Source organism: Indicator indicator, chromosome 23, assembly GCF_027791375.1.
Source record: "Indicator indicator isolate 239-I01 chromosome 23, UM_Iind_1.1, whole genome shotgun sequence".
NCBI classification, from domain to species: domain Eukaryota; kingdom Metazoa; phylum Chordata; class Aves; order Piciformes; family Indicatoridae; genus Indicator; species Indicator indicator.
This window is the reverse complement of record NC_072032.1, coordinates 13,328,327-13,347,631: the sequence shown is the minus strand read 5'-3', so window position 1 is coordinate 13,347,631 and position 19,305 is coordinate 13,328,327. Positions and strand designations below refer to the sequence as shown.

Here is a 19,305-nt window from a genome sequence, read left to right as displayed (position 1 = left end):
GCATAATTCTTCTGAGGAGCAGCTGAGGGAACTGGGACTGTTTAACACGGAGAAGAGCAGCCTGAAAGGGGATCTGATCAATGCCGATCAACTGCTAAAGGGTGAGGGGCAAGGGGATGAAGCCAGACTCTGTTCAGTGGTGCCCAGAGACAGGACAAGTGGCAATGAACACAAACTGGAACCCAGGCGGCTCTATCTGAATATGAGGAAAAAAAATTATATGCTGTGAAGGTGCTGGAGCCCTGGGGCAGAATGCCCAGGGAGATCATGCAGTCTCCTCTGGAGAGATTCCAAACCCACCTGGACATTGTGATCCTAGGCAAGCTGCTGTGGGTGACCCTGCTTTAACAGGGGGATTGAGCTAGAGATGAAAACATTCTGGATAGAAACCCCAGATTAGGGGTCCAACAGATGTATTTTCTACACAGCCCCTGCCTCTCCTGCAACTACTGTTGTACCCCTGGTGTATACAACCTTTGCAATGGGGGAAATAGCTTAATTCCCCACTCTAAAAGGAATAGATCCTATGAATTTAAGGATGCAAGATTGCTAAGATTTCTTCCCTTGTGCACAACACACACCTTTATACTCTGGTCATGTCTAAAGGCCTTAAATTTTATCTTACTTTTTGGCACAAAAACTTCACAGCCTGACAGAGGAGGCTAAATGGGAAATGCTTGTTCTAAGCAAATCCTTCTTCTCAAAGCACTCTTTTTCCTCCAGGAAGTGGGAGTCCATAGGATTTAGAATATGGGGACTCTCCTGAGTAGCAATGGAAGACGTAAGACCATCCTCCTCCTGCTCTGACCACACATCTGGTCAAAGGTTAAAAATAAATTATGAGGGAGCCATCTCAGAAGCATTAGAACCATCTACAACACCCTGTTGTCCAACCAGCACCAGGTCACAGTCACCCCAAGGGTGATGAGACCCCTCTCTCCTCCAGGTTTGAACCAGGGCTGCTCCAGCTAATGGCCCCAGATTCTGCATTTGGCAAATGCCTGCATTGGGTTCATAAACACCACACAGCAATCAGCACATAACTCATTTTGTCTGCCTTGGGAGAGTTGAGTTCATTCACCCTGAATCCAAAACTCTCCTCACAGCCTCCTCTGAGGCTGTGTACTCAAAACCCGAGACTCAGACTGGTAACCAACCCCCTTGCTGGCCATCACAATATTGAGACCGGGTGCAGACACAAAACTATTTAATATGTTGTGCTGTGTTTGGTGGATGAAGGCATCAAATCCAGACAAAGAAAGCAAAGAGGAGGGGGTGGGGGAAAAGCCAGGGGTTCAAATTTTCTTTAAATGTGGTTTTCAACTTCTATTTGGTTCAAAATGAACCAATCCAAAGAAGAGGGCAGGGGGCTGGAAAGATGCAATTCTTAGAAGCAGACCCTGGAAACACTATCCAGAGTGAGGGAATGGAGCAGCATGTGGATTCCCTTCGAAAGTTCACAGCACTGTGATCAGCTCCAGCTCCCCATCCCACATCTGTCAGCGGATAAGCCCCTTGCTGTTCCCTGTACACAGACTAAAAGCAGTTGGACAAACCACACACTGCTCAATTCTGTCCTGAGCCATCCTGAGAGTGAGAGCTTTGGGAGCTACTAAATGAGCTGCCTGTAAGTCCTCCAGCTAGTCCCAACTTTCAGGAGCAAGGCTTTATCTCTTCAGCCAAAGCTCCTGGGTTCAAGGATCACACAGATCAGCAGAGGCAGGAGGGGGAAGTGTAAAAATACGCCCATCCAATTAGTTATTGCCTCGTTGGAAACATCTGGTTTCTTCTGTATTGTTCCTGTGATGGATGGCAGGCACAAAGCAGGCATCGGCTCCCACTGCTCTCCCTGCGTGGTGCTCAGCCGGAGCCTGCCGCCTTCTCAGCTGACCTCCTTCCAGCAGCTGCTCTTTGCCCAATTTGCCACCCCCAGGGCTACAACTTGCCTCCCAAGTCCCACGCTGCTTAAACAAACCGTCCCCCAGGATCCCAGCCACGCAAACATCCCAGGCCATGGTTCCATCCTTCAGCATCATAACAGATGCAGGGTGGGAAAATCCCAGATTTACAGCTCATGATTTCTGAGCCATAAAGCCCTTGTATAGCTCAGCTCACTCTTCTGAGCTGGTAATTTCTGGCACAAAATAAAGCTGTATATTTTTCTCCATGCCTCCTACCACACTGCCTAACCAAGCTATCCCTAGTGTCCAGTCACTCTTTCTCTTGCCTCCTGGACACCAATCGGGGTCTGTGCCCAGATGCCACACTCAAGTGTTTGGCTTCCATTCACATTCACCAGAGTCTCTCAGATGATTTTTTTTTTTTTTTTTGCATTATGGAATTCACAGAATTAATTTAGCTAACACACACAAAGCATCAAGCACTGTTGTGCTGCTCAGTGCTTCACATGTTATTGGCTAAATTAATTCTGTGAATTCCATAATACGCAAAAATAAACCCTGCACCCACCCAGCATCTCAACAGTGAGCTTCTGTGAAATGAAAAGTGAAAATTCACCTTAATTAAAAAGCCTAACACAAAATGAGAGCCTGGTGCTGGCAGGAGGCTGAACAGGACCATGGAGATACCAACCAGAAATCAGGACATTAACTTGGAACGGCTCATTTTGAAGTCCTAACTTTTGAGAACCTCTATAATTTCTCCATCACCAAGCAGGTGCTTTTCAACTCTTGCAACACAAATATGAGCCTATGAAAAAAAAAAATTACCTTTTCGATTTCATTTGCTCCCGCAATTTGCTGTACATCTCCAGGACTGGAAAGAGAAAAAAAAAAAAAAAAATACAAGCATTGAGACACAAGCACAAAGAAGCAAAAAGATGCCAAATGAAAATAAACAGCTGCAGAAATAGAGCAATTTCAGATGCCTCACCAGGAAGACACAGGGTTAGCTTATCGACCGTCGCTGAAATGTTTCTCTGCTGCAACCGGCATTGCTTCAGCTCTTCCATTGCTATTATCAGCTTTGGAAAGGGAAAAAAAAAAGAAAGTTTCACTAAGAACAGTGAACAGACCCAGCAGAGAGGATATAAAGTGGTCTGCACTTGTCACGACCACCCAAAGAGCAGGTTGACGGCAAAGCTCAGCCTGATAACCGAAAGCTCACCAAGCGGCGCAGAGCGCTGCTGAAGCGGGGAGGACAGGCAGCTCTGGGTTCTTTAATCGAGCAGCAGAAGCATTCCCTAGCCTAATTTCAAGTGAGCAAAACCAAAGCCACCAAAATGCCAGCCTTGTAGCACGTCCTGTGAATTCCAACAATTATTCCCCCTTTCCATTTTACTCATGCCTTCCCTACTCCCTCTCCAAGAGTTTCTTTTTCTAGTCCTTCTCAAAGGCAGGATGTGGCTGCTCATTCCCAGGGGGTTTCTTCCCATCACAAGCTGAAAAGGGAGGGGGGGGTGTTAAATGCTCGGTCTCCAGCAGAAAAACCTGTGTGTCTGCAGAAGGGCAAAACAAGCATGGACATCCATAGAAAACTCTTTGTTTCCTTTCTTCAAAGAAAGAAGTCACATATTTGTCCTCTAGAGAACCAACTCATCTCCACAGCACCACACTGAGCCTGCAACGTCCTTTTGAAATCCCAGGGGTTTCTACTCTTGGAGATGAATCCTCTATTCAAGGCAAGCCAGAAGGATGTTTATTTGATTCAGGAAAGAAGCTGCATCACCTCCTCCCAAAGGGCATTTTTATCTTAACAATCAATCTGACACAGCCCAACACAGGGATTTTCTCCTTTGTCAGTCAACCCCACTGCAGCTGGCTGAAAGAGTAATGCCTGGGTGTACTCTGAGCAAAAGGAAGTCTACAGGTTAAGAAGGAAAACAGAAGAGGTGCAAAGAACAGAAGATTTATATGGAACTTGCATACATCAATGAGACACAGACTGTCCCTGGGAGGTTTCACATATCTCCATCTTAAGCACTTGAAAAGACATCAGTGCCTTCACACACACTCAGCTCTGAAGTCCTCCTAATCTGTTAATGTTCTTATCATGAAGGGTCAGAAGAAGAAATGTGGTTAGAGGCACAACGTGTCCTCTTCTCCAGGCTCAACAACTTCAACTCTCTCAGCATGGCCTCATGGCAGAGGGCTTCCAGCCCTCCCAGCATTATTGTGGCCTCCTCTGGCCCCACTTTGACAAGTCCCTGCCTGTTGTGCTGAGGACATGAGAGCTGGCCCCAGCACTGCAGGTGGGGTCTCAGCAGAGCACAGGGGCAGAATCCCCTCCCTCCCCCTGCTGGGGATGCAGTACTGCTATGAACAATCCCAACGACACCGTTTGGGGCTGCAGACACAAGCCCACAACTTGATTACTGCAGCTACAAGTCCCTCCTGCTTCCCATGCTTTGCTTTCAATCCACAAGCAGCAAAACATAAAAATCACTTCCCAACACTCTCACACAACTCATCTTCCATACGGAAAAGCAAAATGCAGGAAAGAATCAATGCAGGCTTTCATACCAATACCAATTATCAGTTAATGCTGAGCAGTTATTGATGCTCCCACTAGTGTGTGCAGTCACACAGAATCACAGGATTACTGAGGCTGGAAGAGACCTCTGAGATCATCAAGTCAAATAATGGAAGAGCAGAAAGCAGACAGAATGAATGAATTTACTTCATGAACTTACTTCTTTCCCTTCATTCTGCAGCTTTCGGTTGGTGTCCGTCACTTGATTCTGTGGGGATAAAGACAAAACACAGCTCCATGTAAGACAGGACAATTTAGATCACAAAAAACACCATTTAGATCACATAAACACCACTTTCCACACAATCTTCCCTTGCATGGAATAAAACTCGTTGATTAGGTGATTTCAGTCATCACCCTTTCAGAACACAGGATTATCAAGGATTTTTCTCCCCAGTACTAGACAAAAGTAAAAGGCACCAGGGATTAACACCCTTGCCATGGCAGCCTCAAAAAGCTGCCACCTTAGTGTATCCAATTTTGTAGCAGATGCTCAAGTGGATTCTTGTCTGAAAAATAATTTTACATGAGTGGTAGTGGCAGGACATAAACCTGATGGAATAAAATTGCCTCTCCTCAACACCAAAGAGACTGAAGTTAGCTTTTAAGTCCTCAGCATTAACAGCAAGAAAAGAACTCTTCAGCATGAGCCTTCCCTATAAAGTTCAAATAGCTTCTTTCAGATATTCAGATGCATCTCTGTCATGGTCTGAACTACACCAGAACTCATTCTGCTCAGGGATTTGACTTCTCAGCTCAGGCTCTGCTCACTGAGGCACTCTCTGCAGTTCAGGGCAGGGCTGCACAGCCAGAGGCTGCTCCTAGCAGGGAGAAGCTGATGGGGAGAGCTCCTGCCAAGGGCTGGGCTGAAGAAAGGCTCTACCTGAGACTTGCTCCTGGGCACACCAAGGGCACTGCCACATCTTGTGTGCCACCTTGGGACGGGTGGCACCTGCAGGGAGGATTGGACAGGACAGGTGACCCTCAACTGACCAACAAAGGATTGCAGCCCATGGATGTCATCTTCAGAATCAAGATGAGTGATCAGCAGGGTCAAGCCTCTTCTTCAATGGCCAGGGTCTGAGGAGGACTCTGTCTGTTCTGTTTCTGATCCCAATCCATGTATTCCTGAATCCAGCTTCTGAATCTGGTTCCCATCTGCTGCTGAGTCCAGGCTGGGACTTCCCCAGTACCTGCCTCCAACATCAGTGGTGACAATGCTGCCCTCGCTACCTTCAGGGGTTGGATATTGGTTTGTTCTCATTTCCATCCCAGCTGGTTTAGTTTCACCCCATCATTCCCTTTCTCTTCCCTTTGGGAAGGCAGAGGGGTTCATAGAGAGCCTCTGGCACTTGTCTAGTCACCAGCCCAGCCCTAACCCTTGACAATCTCTCACTAAATCCCTCCCCCTAACTGGCATAAAAAGGTGTATAAATACCTGGTATAAAAATAGTCCATATTTTCCTTTACTGAACTATTTTCTCTATTATCCTATCCAGATGGGGTCACAGCACAAAATTTTCTCACATTACAAACTTGTAGGTTCCCTGGATTACAAGATCACCACGGGTCAGCCCTTTACAGCTCTAAGCATCAGTTTGACTCAGAGAAGACACACAGAAGAACAAAGCTAATTTGTAGACTCATCAGGATGAAAAACAAACAGTTTACACATTATTTAGACAACAAGCAGAAAGATGGCTTGGGGAATTCTTGTGAGGTTCAGTCAGGAGGAGGTTTGTAAACAGAGATACCATCTTCTACAGGCCACCTGGGATAGCCAGCAGGAAAGCTTCCAAGCAAACATGCCCAACTTCATGTCTGTTGCAAAGCCAACCAATTATAAAGGTAAATACCAGCAGAGAAGTGGTGCTCAGAGTTCAGCTATCTCACCTCAGCCTAACACTAACGTGCCCTAAAAGTGCTTCTTTCCATAGAATGCTTTTTTCACAGCTACCAAAGCTGTAAATATTCATTTCCAGGCTTTCCTCTGCAAGATGTTTCAGAGGTTTCTAGTGTGACTGAAGCTCACTGTAAGGTGGAAGCTGCTGCTGGATTTCATCATCAAATTTTATGACCTAATTCCTTGTGTGTTTTTAAGAGTTCTGTTCATCCTATAAGCACAATCAGAAACAGAGGTTGGATAACATCATGAGCTGCAGCACAGCACTATCAAAGTGTCATAGAATGGGGTGGGTTGGAAGAGACCCTTGAAGGTCCTGTAGTCCAACTATTCTGTAGTGAACAGGGATATCTGCAACTAGAGTAGGTTGCTCAGAGCCCTGCCCAGCCTGACCTGTTACAGTTCTGGACATGGGGCATCTCCCACCTCTCTGAGCAACGTGGGACAGTGTTTCACCACCACCAGTGTAAAGAAATTTTTTCCTGAGTGTATATTCAAGAGCAACAGATCTTTGTTTTCCAATGCTTCCCAACAATTGCAGAAACCAGCTCAACGTTTAATGAATTTCTTTACAGGAATGTCACTTGATGCTCCCCAATTATCCAACAGAACATGGGTGTTGCATGCAGCAACAGCAAAAACAGAGCAAAGCAGGACAAGCTTCCAGGTGGATTCAGAAGACAACAGCCATCTCCTTCCTTTGAGTGCACCAAGAGGCAGTCAGCTCAGAGGGGATGGAAGCTTTGTATTAATAAATTGAATCATAAAATGTTTTGGAAGAGACCTTTCAGTTCACCTGTTAACCCAGAATGAGGTCACCAATAAACTATGTCCCTCAGCACCACATCTCCATGGCTTTTAAACCCCTCCAAAGATGGGGACTCCACCACTGCCTTGGGCAGATTGGTCCAAGATTTGGCAACCCTTTCAAGCAAGAAATTTTTCCTCATGTCCAACCTAAACCTCCCCTGGTGCAACCTGAGGTAATTTCTTCTGTCTCTTGTTCCTTGGGAGAAGAGACCGACCCCTACCTCACTCCAACCTCTTTCGGGGAGTTGTAGAGAGCCAGAAAGTCTCCCCTGAGCCTCCTTTTCTCCAGGCTGAACCACCCCAGTTCCCTCAGCTTCTCCTCCCTAGACCCTTCAGCAGCTTCACTGCCCTTCTTTAGACACGCTCCAGCACTCTTCAATTCGCACTCCAGCACGAATCAATAAAATTGATTCGGGATCCAATTTGCTTCCTGCTGACTACTGAAAGGTATCAGCCAACAATTATCTCTGACACTGGTCCAAATTTCAACAGGAGGTCTCACACTGAGAGCTTGGTGTAGCTTCAATACCAACACTGAGAGAGTAGTGTTAAGGAGCCATCCAGCCTCACCTGCTTCCTTTTGTTTTAACACTGCCCATGTTGGTTTTTTAAGCTCACCATGATGCAAGAAGAGGACTCATCCCATGATCTCCCTGCAGACCCTTTTCTCTGCAGCATCTGTAGCACATTGCTCCTGCAGTAGCTCCAGCTCGCCTGGCTCCTTGCCCTGTGCAAAAACTGCTCATTTCCTTTATGATGTATTGAGATTTTATGAGCAGGAGCACAGCATCTCTTCCAAAGATTATTTTATTTTCTTATATTCTGAAAATCCCACCAGGAAAAAAGGAATCCATGTAGGGTAATTTAAAACTGCTCCTAAAATAATGCCCAGGCTGTTCTAGTCTTCTATTAAAATTACATATCAATCCCACTTAAAGCAGAAAAGGAAGAGTATATCCTGCCCTTGCACACCATCAGTTTTCAGGGAGCAGGAGGGGTTGTGTTTTGTTTTGTTCTTAAGGTCTACATCTATAGATTGGGATGGGGGGGAAGAGGTGATTATTTATATAGCCTCTCTGCAGACACAGTGAAGCTTTTCAGACAAGGAGATTTGGTAATCTAAGGCAGACACACAGCGAGGGGCAGCAGACAACAGGTGGGCACATGTGAGGAACGAGACGCTGGGATCACACAAGGGGCTTAGAGGATGCTCAAGCTCTAAGTTCCTCCATCTGTAAATGGAACATGTGGTACAGAGCAGAGCTTTGGTTTGAGGGCTTTTCAACATCACTCTGCTATCGTTTAGAGAGTGTCAGAGTGATGAGAGAGAGGAGCAAAGGGCACTGGAGAGGAATCCTGGGAATGGACCTGAGGGGCACCACCGTGACCTTGCCTGGCTGTGCAGACTCCATCCCTGCCCGACACACACCTACTGCTGATTTCCTGCCAGGGAGGGGGACTGTGGAGCCATCCTTCAAGTCAGCAACTCATGAACTTCCCAGTCTGGAGGGTGCATACAAGGTCTGGATTTGTTATTCACCACTGTAGCTGTTCTCCCTCTGTTAAGTCCTCTGGGAATACAGAGGCCAGCCACATGCTTTTAGCCCATAGAATCACAGGATCCTTTTGGTTGGAAGAGACCTGTAAGATCATCCAGTCCAACTCTTAACCCAGCACTGCCAGCTCACCACTAAACCATGGCCCTCAGCACCACATCTAAAAGGCTTTTAAATACCTCCAGGACTGGGGACTCCATCACTGGCCTGGGCAGCCTGGGCCAGGGCTTTATAGAGAAGAAATTGTTCCTCATGTCCTGGTACAACCTGAGGCCATTTCCTCTTTTCCTATAACTTGTTACTTGGGAGAACAGACCAATGCCCACCTGGCTCCAGCCTCCTTTCAGGGGGTTATAGAGAGCCAGAAGGTCTCCCCTGAGCCTCCTTTTCTCCACTCTGAATGACCCCAGGTCCCTCAGCTGCTCCTCACAGGACTTGTGCTCTAGACCCTTCACCAGCATCCTTGCCCTTCTCTTGACACACTCCAGCACCCCAATATCTTTCTTGCGGTAAGGGGCCCAAGACCACACAGAATACTCAAGGTGAGACCTCACCAGTGCTGTGTATAGGGGCAGAATAACATCCCTAGTCCTGCTGGCCACACAATTCCAGCTGCAAGCCAAGATGCCACTGCCCCTCTGTGCCACCTGGGCACACTGCTGGCTCATGTTCATTTCACTGCTGCCTGCAGCATGCTCAAAAAGCAGCACTGTCAAGAAAAAGGCCAAGGTCAAGTGGAGGATGAACAGCTAGAACAAAACACGCTCCTGCCACTGGACCCATGGAGGATTCCCTGGAGAAGTCCTTATAAAGAAGGCTCAGCATTTCTCAAATAAGCTTCTGTGTGTCTTTTTCCCATGTGCCATTTTATGGATCACATAGCAATGGAAATCAAGAGAGATCCTGAGGGGACGGCGATGGACTTCACAGCGTGCCACCAACAAAGTAGCTCTCTGCAGAATGGGAAACAGCAACCAGCTGTTGCTGCCAACAAACAATGTGGAATTCTTGACTAGAAACAATAGCTTTAAAAAGAAAGAAAAAAACCTACAACTTCTCTCATGGTGTTTCCAATGGCCTCAGCCTATAATCAACTGCTGGATGAATCCTTGCTGTGGAACATGCTGCTGTAAGAGTATGGCTGCTTCTAGTGCCAGGACAAACCCCCCATGAAGGTGTGCCTCTGTTTGGGGGATGGGAACCCGAGTGTGTAAAGCTAGAAGCCTGCTAGGAGACCCCAGAGATAGCTTTAAATGACTAAAGAGACACATGAAAAGCAGCAGTCAGCACACTGAAGGGGGTCGGAAGGGATCTTTTGGGATCTGCTAGCCCAAACACCCAGCTGAAGCAGGGTCACCCACAGCAGGTTGCCCAGGATCATGTCTGGGTGTTTGGAATCTCTCCAGAGAAAGATTCCACAACCTCTCTGGGCAGTCTCATCCAACGCTCAGGAACCTTCAACAGCAAAGAATGTTGTCCTTATGTTCAGATGGAACCTCCTGGGTTCCAGTTACCAATTGTTCTATCAGTGGAAACCACTGAAGAGTCTGGCCCCATCCTCTTTACTCCTGCCCTTTAGCTATTGATCAGCATTGATCAGATCCCCTCTCAGGCTGCTCTTCCACAGGCTCTCAGCCTTTCCTCCTCAGAGATGCTCCAGGCCCCTCAGCATCTTTGCAGCCTCTGCTGGACTCTCTCCTGAACTGGGAAGCCCAGAACAGGCTTAGTTTTAAGCATTCTTGTTGTTTTAATGTACTACTCTGCTCCAGTTTGCCCAAATGATTGTCACACTTCAAACGACCATCTTACTGTAGCAGGAAGAAGGAAGAGAAATATTTCTCTGGTTTTTGAATAGTGGAGAGGTGCTGTAGATAAACAGTCAAAAGGAGGCATTCACATGGTTTTACCCAATCCCACAGTGGTTGAGGTCAAGTTATCTGATCCAAACCCCCTGCCTGGGGGACCCCAAGCAGGGCCACTGAAAGGTCAGATACTCCACACATCAGCTTTCTCTTACCTTCAGTTTTTGAGCTTCTCCTCTAACTTTCAGCAGCTCTGTGATGGAGTCCACAAAGCCCTGGTAATGGAAGTTGCACATTTTCTCAATCTCACGATCATGGTTCCTAATTCTTGCTTCCAGTTTCTCCATGAAACGTCCGTGTTCTTCTCCATCATAGACAGACCTAGAAAGAAGATGCCAGCATTGGTCAGGGTTCCAAGTGTCTCTTACTGTTCATTATTTACAAGAAGTATCCCAAAGAGGAGTTTAAAAAAAAAAAATCCTTCTGTGACAAAGAGACAGTTCTCATTTTTATTTGCATGCACCAGACACCAAACTCAGCCTTGGAAATCTTCCTGTACCAGCCCTTCTTTTTCCACCCATCAAATCCCAGATTGATGTTCCCTCAGAGACCACAACCTGGCCAGAAACACCAAATGATCTAAAACAAAGACTTTGTCTTTCACATTTGAGCTTAGTCACCTCTGACCACTACAGACAACAAAGCTGGATGCAGCAAAGGGCAACAAAGCATGTGACAGAAAATGATAGAATCACAGAATCATTTAGGTTGGAAGAGATCTTTAAGATCATCACATCCAACCCTTAACCTAGCACTGTCAGGTCACCACTAAATCCCTGTTCCTCAGCACCACATCTAAAAGGCTTTTAAGCCCATCCAGGGATGGGAACTCCACCACTGCCCTGGGGAGCCTAGTCCAGGGCTTGACAACCCTTTGGGGGAAGAAATCGTTCCTCATGTTCAACCCAAACTTCTCTGGATGCAACTTGAAGCCAAAGCTTGAGCCGCCAACAGCAGAAGTCTTCAAAAGGAGACCATAATGCCTTCTTTATTCCAACGGAGAAGCTCGTGGGTGCTGAAGAGCTATAACTTCCTAAAATTAGGGGAATGCCAGCTTTAGAACCACGCTGGTGCTCTCCCTGGGACTCAGCAGAGTTCTGTTGGCGAAATACGAAAGCTGGAGGCAGATCGCCATCTAGTGCTGCACAGCCTCTTTGCAGCTCACGAAGCAAAGATCACAACAAACAAATCACAGAATCAAACACGGCTTTGGGTGGGAAAGGGTCTTCAGAGGTCACCTAGCCCAATGCCCTGCAGTCAGCAGGCTCAGCTGCAAGTAGAGCAGGTTGCTGAGAGCCCCAAACAACCTCATCTTTAATGCTTGCAGGGATGGGATATTTAACCCCTCTCTGATAAAACCAGAGAAGTTGTGTTTTCATTCAAATATAAATTTATAGATAGTATAGGTGTCAAATAAACATGTTTGCATTCAAAGGAAAACAACATCAACACTGATAGAGACATCTAGCAACAGGGGGGGGAAATAGCTCAAAACTCCTTAGAAACAATAGGTAAAGTTTCCTTTAGAGATGGTTAACATAACTCATGGAGGTCTGATGACTACAATCATTTTGTCACACTATTTGGACAAGGGGTAACAGCTTCAAACTGCAAGTGGACAGATCTAGATTAGATGTAAGAATGAAATTCTTCACTGAGAACGAAGAGGCACTGGCACAGGCTGCCCAGAGAAGCTGTGGATTCCCCAAGCTCTGGAAGTGCTCAGGGCCAGGGCGGATGAGGCTTTGAGCAACCTGGGTCTAGTGGAAGGTGTCCCTGCTCATGGCAGAGGCATTGGAACTAGATGATCTTCAAGGTCCATTCCAACCCAACCCAGTCTGTGATACTGTGATTATTTTGTAGCCAAACTCTAGTACAAAAAGAAAAGTTGTGGAGAGGCAGCATTTGAAATCCCAGCATCTTCTGAGTCAGCCCTAAGGCTGTCTTTAAACAAACTAATTATCTTCTCTCTGGAGCTCTCTTATTCCTCCACAACCTTCCCTCCAACACAGAGCCAGCATCCTTCACTTGCACATCAGCAAACAGGTAACAGCCAAGCCAGTCCCAGAGCAAAGTGCAAGGCCCTGTGAGGCTGCAGGATGCAAACTCTAACAACAGCATTCAGGCTCTTGCCCTCTGCTGAACACTATCCTATGTGTGGACTATGGTGACCATGCAGTGACTCTTAGCTGAAAATAAACCACATAGGGTGGCAGTTTGATTCAAGAAGAAGAAATCTCTCCCTGCAATCACACCAAAACACTACTCAAGGCCCAAACTCTGCCATAGTCATCTTCTGGTAGAGGTCTGCCTTCCTCAGCTGTTTCTTCAGCTGCCCAAGCTACAGCAATGCTCACAGAATGGTTTGGGTTGGAAGAGACCTTTGAAGGCCATCCAGTCCAACCCCCCAAGAAGTCAGCAGGGACATCTGCAACTAGAGCAGGTTGCTCAGAGCCCCAAACAACCTGACCTGAGATAGTTTCAGGGATGGTGAATCCACCACCTCTCTGAGCAACCTGGGCAAGTGTCTCCCCACACTTGGAAAACCATCCTTGTGATCCTGGCTCCTTGATGTCGGGGCACTGTTTTCTCCCCAGTGACTGCCAGCTTGGAGACCAGCTCTGGTTCTCACCTGATCCATTCTGAGCACCTTCATTACACATTTCTTCCTTTCCAGGATTACTACTACTTTCCAGGACTACTACTACATTATAATTCCCACTTCTTTCCTACCAAACCTTCAGGACACCCACTCCTGTCTCTGGATCTACAAGTCTCTGAAGCTGCTTCCTTCTACTTTATTTCTTCTGCCTATACTCTCTACTTCTAGCAACATCTCTCCTATTCCAAGCACTAATTGCAGCCTGATGTGGATCTTCAGTTTAGTGTCCTGAAGTGACCAGGAATTCAGAAGATGTTAGAAGGTGATGCACACAACAAATTCCAGCAAGAAAAAAAAGCATCTTACATGTATGGCCATCAATAACCATGACTGCACAAAGGAAGGCAAAAATAAAAATCACATTTGCTTGGGGCTGTTCATTCCCTTGGCTGCAAAAAACAAAGCTTTGTGACAATGCTATAGAAAATGAGCCTAGAGGCTGCTTTTTTTTCCTCCCCTCTTTGCTCTAAAAAAAACTGCTAGCCAGATAGCTTTTAGAATTAAGTCTCCTCCATAAAAAGCCTTTTGATTAAAAAAACAGTCTGAGCAAAGGAGGTTTGTCCCACATGCACTTATCTCCTGACTGCAGAGCAGGCTGTAATTCTCTGCTCAAGGCCTGTGCTCAGTGGCAGATCTGCCTGGTTTACACTTTTGAAGCACACTCACTAAACAAAACCATTTCAGATGACTCAAAACTGTTCTTGGATTGCATTGTTAAGTTTCACAATTTCTGCATTCACAAAATAAAAATCTACTCCATACTTTTTTTTTTTCCTTTCCAAAATGTCAACTGGAAAAATCTTTCCAGGAAAGCCACAACAGACAAATGCATCAGGAGTTCCCATCTGCAGCCCTGTGTTGCCACACAGCTCATCCTCCAAAGCAGGGGCAACCAAACCTGCTCCCCACCTAGCAGCCAAACCATTCCTAGAGGAGATGCCACAGCCATGGGCCTGTGGCACAGTCAGATGCCCTTTCCATCTTCCAAGCAGCAGAAAGAGTGAGGCTGCTCCGGCAGAAGCAGGATGTGTTGATAGTGAACCTTTCACACCTTCATCTTCCTCCTGCATCCTTAAAGCCTCACTTGGCTCTGTACTCAGCCTCCAAGCTGCACTGGAGATGCTGCTATCCCTTCAGTATCCCCAAGAGCAAACACTGGGGAAAGAGAGGAGGTGTGGGGAGTACAGCCCAAGAAAAGATTGAAACAGACTACAGGCTGAGCTACACAATCACAGAATGGTGGGGTTGGGGGCATCTCTGGAGATCATCCAGTCCAACTCCCCTGCTGGTTACCCAGCAGGTTACCCAGCATCACAATGTCCAGGTGGGTTTGGAATGCCTCTAAAGGAGACTCCAGGACTTCTCTGGGTAGCCTGCTTCAGGGCTCTAGCACTCAGGAGAAAAATAAAATTTAAAAAAAAAAAAATCCCTTCCTATTCAGATGGAACCTCCTGGAACCACTGAAAAGGGTCTGGCCCCATCCTCTTGCCCCCTTCCCCACCCTTTAGCTGTTGAGAAGCTCCCTCTCAGGCTGCTCTTCTCCCCAGGGCTCTCAGCCTTTCCTCCTCACAGAGATGCTCCAGACCCCCCAGCATCTTTGTAGCCTCTGCTGGACTCTCTGCAGCAGTTCACTGTCTCTCAAACTGGGGAGTCCAGAACTGGACACAATATTCCCAGTGCTGCCTCATTAGTGCAGAGTAGAGGGGAGGAGAACCTCCCTCAACCTGTTGGTCACACTCTTGCTGCATAAATCTCCTTAAAACACAGTCAGAGGCAGGACATCTTAGTCCTGCCACCAAGCACCTACACAACCTACATTCTCTCCAGCTGTGCTTCAGACATCTGCCTGTTCTCAGGCTGGCAGGTTCTATACCAGACACCATAATAATCATGGCAGAGGAGTTTAAAGCTATTGCATATGCATAGATTAATGCCAGAAGACACTTAGGAACAAGCTCTGCAGGTCCTTCCTATGTCTCACACTCAACTGGTTAAAAAGAGAGCTTCAGGCAGCCTTAGAGAAGGCCAAGCCACAAGGTTGACCCTGTAACTTCATTCCCAACAAGAGCTGCCTGCAGGACAGGGACTCAGAAATAACCTAAATAAATTCAGCTGAAAGTACAGAGAAGGGAAATCTCTAGGGGCAAAAATGAAAGAGATCTGGAACAATGCAAGGAGGACATTCTGGGGACAGTGGAACAGAAGTGACTTGCTTTTGTTTTCAATTAATAAGTGGAACAAATTCCTGAGTCTGTTGTGGACTTCAGTTTTATTTTATTTTTTTCTCCCCCCTTTAAACTTCTGTAGTGGTTTGAATCCCTCAGAAACATTTCCTTCTTGTTAAGCAACATAAAAGCATCAGCAGTTTGTTTAATCTTATTCTAACTTTTGTAATAAGCAAATCAACTACTGAGCAATGCATTAAAAAAAAAAAAGAAAGAAAGAAAAATTCAGGAGTGGTGCAAGACCTCCACAGGAAAAAAAGGTCAAAGAAAATTTGCAAGAGTGGTATCTGGCCAGCACCTAACTGTCAGAGAGACTTTGTCTGTGCACTGACACAGCATTAGCAAGTGGTTCTCCAAAGACACCTCATTTACTTGCTGTGTTACACCTGAAGTTATCTCAGTGGACAAGCAGGTGTAGAATTTGCTTTTTTGCTTACATTCGGCTGATTAAACAGAATTTAAGCCCACTCTGTTTCACCCTCATAGGATGAGAGGATATCAGGGGTTGGAAGGGACCTCTGGAGATCATTGAGTCCAACCCCCCTGCCCGAACAGGGCCATAGAATCCAGCACAGGTCACACAGGAACACATCCAGATGGGGCTGGAAAGTCTGCAGAGAAGGAGGCTCTCTGGACAGCCTGGGACAGTGTCTCACCACCCTCACAGTGAACAATTCCTTCCTAACATTTCATCTAAATCTACCCTCTTCCAGTTTAAAACCATTACCCTTCATCCTGTCACAACACTCCATGATAAAAGTCTGTCCCTTTCTTTCCTGTAGGTCCTCTTCAAGCACTAGAAGCCTGCAATAAGGTCTCCCTGGAGCCTTCTCTTCTCCAGATTGAGCAACTCCAACTCTCAACCTGGCCTCACAGCAGAGGGCTTCCAGCCCTCCCAGCACTGCTGTGACCTCCTCTGGTCCTGCTCAAACAGGTCCATGTCCGTGCTGTGCTGAGGACTCCAGAGCTGGCCCCAGCACTGCAGGGGGGTCTCAGCAGAGTGCAGCAGAGGGGCAGAATCCCCTCCCTGCCCCTGCTGCCCACGCTGCTGGGGATCAGCCCAGGACAGGGCTGGCTCTGGGCTCTGAGCGCTCAGTGCCACCTCATGCCCAGCTTTTCACCCATGAATTACAAGTCGCATGTGGGCACTGCTCAAAAGCCATCCTAGAAATGATGCCACTTGTCAATGGCTGGTCTCTACCAGAAGGAACTTTTCAACAGGGCTTCTGCATGTGTTTGTTGTAGGGCTGCTTTTCTTCAGTGGTTTTATTAGCAAATTGGAAAACACAAACGCAAGCTGCACTTACGAAACAAGCTGGTAACACCAAAGCAAGGGGAGTCAGAAGCCTTCTGGAAAGCAGCAGCCAAAGACCTTGGGAAACTGGAAGCATTTCCAGAAGTCAAGAAGAATAAAGGTCAGCAAAGGCAAACTCGTGGTGGTGGTCCAAGGAAAGGCCAAAATCAGCAGCACAAGCACAAGATGAGAAGGGAGGCAGAAGAGACAAACTCCACGCCAGCCATGGCACCATATTTTCTGGCTCCTAGAAAGCCAAAGCAATTGGGTTTGCATTAAGAGAACATGGCTCAGAGCCATGAAAAAAATCCTTTGCTGTGTTCAAAAGGGAAGAAGATAAGTTCTGCAGAGCTGTCAGAAAGGTGAGAGCAAATCGATTTGCAAAGCCACTGCCAGAATGAGAAGTCTACCTGAACCACCAAATTCCAGAAAGGGTAAATGTCTGCACTTCAGAACAAATCTGCAGGCTACAGGAGAAAGAAGAGAGAGGAAGGACCAGCTTCAAGTCACCAATGTTTTCAGAATCAGAAAATTGTTTGGTTGGAAGACACCTTTAAGATCACTGATCTTAACCTGGGGAAGAAATTGTTGCCCGGGTCCAACCCAAACCTCCCCTGGCACAACTTGAGGCCATTTCCTGCTGTCCTGTCACTTGGTACTTTGGAAAAGAGTTGACACCATTTTGGGGGCTGATTATCCCCTTCTTGGAAAGCTAATTCTCTCACCTCTTGACACAGAAGTTCAGACATCAAGGTCAACACCACGCACACTGCCCCAGCTCTTTCAGAGCGAGCCCAAGAGGTGGCATTTTGGCCACATTTCACTCCCTGCTCCCAGGGCACTGCAAGATGAAGATCACCTCCACCACAGTTTGGGAGGCAAGCACTTACTACAAGACACCAAACTTCTTTTGCTGTGCTTTACCCCCTGTTAGCAGCACAAGAAAGAGGAGAAAAAACAGTTGATGATGAAGGGAAAAAGCACCACCCCAAAGCATCTGCACATTGGATTACTGGTGAAAGAACAAGGTTTTTATAAACTTTATGGAATTAATACTTCATCCATTACATCTCTAAAAGCAGATTAGATTACCACATTAAAATGTTAATGTCTGTGCTTGTTATGTTATTGTCCAAGAGCAGGGTTTTTTTTTTTTCTTCCTGCTAGCAAGGTTCATTTTGTTGTTTTATGCATTGTTTAAAACAAGCTGATTCATTCTTTTTGGTGCATTCTTGGCTTTAAAGCCTTGGACTTTCCTTTCTGCTGTGAAGTGATGTTGTTGTAACACCCAACAGAGGCACAAATGATGCCCAATACAGGCCTGACATTAAAAGCACTGCATTGCAAAACCACACAAAGGGCATTAAAACTGACAGCAGCATGATTGAGAACTTCCCTGCTCGAAGCATGAACACCATACAACCATTTAGGTTGGAAGAGACCTTTAAGACCATCAAATCTAACTGCTAACCCACCACCACCACTAAACCACAGCCCTCAGCACCACATCTACACAGTTGTTGAATCTCTCCAGGGAGGGGGATTCCATAACTGCCCTGGGCAGTCTGGTCTAGGTCTTGACAACCCTTTTGGGGAAGAAATTATTTCTCATGTCCAACCCAAGCTTCCCCTGGCACAACTCAAGGCTTTAATATCCTCTTAACTTGGGAACAGAAATCAACCTCCACCTGGCTCCAACCTCCTTTCAAGGAGTTGCAGAGAGCACGGTGGTCTCTCCTGAACCTTCTTTTCTCTGGACTAAACAACCCCAGTTTCCTGACAGACTTGTGCTCTAGACCCTTCACCATCTTCATTGCCCTTCTTTGGGCACACTCCAGCACCTCAATGTCCTTCTTGGAGTGAGGGGCCCAAAACTGAACCCAGAACTCAAGATAAGACCTTGCCAGTGCCGAGTACCCCTGTACTCTGCAAATCCTCTTTTAATCCTGCTGGCCACACTATTGCTGTTGGCCTTCTCTGCCACCTGAGCACAGGCTGGCTCAAATCCATGCCTTTTCTGTCAGGCAGTTTTCCAGTCACTCTTTCCCTAGCCAGGAGCATCGCATGCACCAGTGAGAGGATGGCAGCAGCCACATCGGGCACCACATGGCCGCCTGACGTGTTGCTCGTGCACAGTCTTTCAGACCAAAGCAGCAGCTTCTCTGCCTCCATCACCTCCACAGATGGTTTGGTGCATGACAGAGCAGCACTTGACACAGACATCCCTGTCTGGCAGCGTGTGGTGCTCAGCAGCACCAGTCTCCCCTTGCACAAGAGGGTGGTTCCTAATCAGGGTCAACTGAAGGTCTCACTCGCAGGCAAAAGTTGAATGAGATGGCACAACTCAGTTCTCCGGTGCCAAGTCATTGTGTCAAGAAGTTCCTGGCTGTCAGCAACAGACAGATTTGTGTTCTGCACACAGCTTTGACAGTGGAAAACAGCTTTCTGCCAGCTCCTGTTCCAGTCTCACTCACAACTTCTGCCTCCCTGCCACAGCCCTTA

At 46.8% G+C, this 19,305-nt stretch overlaps 1 protein-coding gene across 4 annotated transcripts in view; it reads right to left on the bottom strand.

Moving 5' to 3' along the window:
* Window positions 1-19,305, bottom strand: part of EXOC6B (exocyst complex component 6B) — a 273,058-nt gene that overhangs the window by 217,549 nt on the left and 36,204 nt on the right. For all 4 annotated transcript variants that reach the window (XM_054391402.1, XM_054391401.1, XM_054391404.1 and 1 more), the window contains exons 2-5: window positions 10,778-10,943; window positions 4,652-4,699; window positions 2,893-2,983; window positions 2,730-2,775 (exon numbers count right to left, since the gene is read on the bottom strand). In XM_054391402.1, coding sequence (XP_054247377.1) covers window positions 2,730-2,775; window positions 2,893-2,983; window positions 4,652-4,699; window positions 10,778-10,943 — 351 coding nt within the window. The remainder of the gene's footprint in view (window positions 1-2,729; window positions 2,776-2,892; window positions 2,984-4,651; window positions 4,700-10,777; window positions 10,944-19,305) is intronic.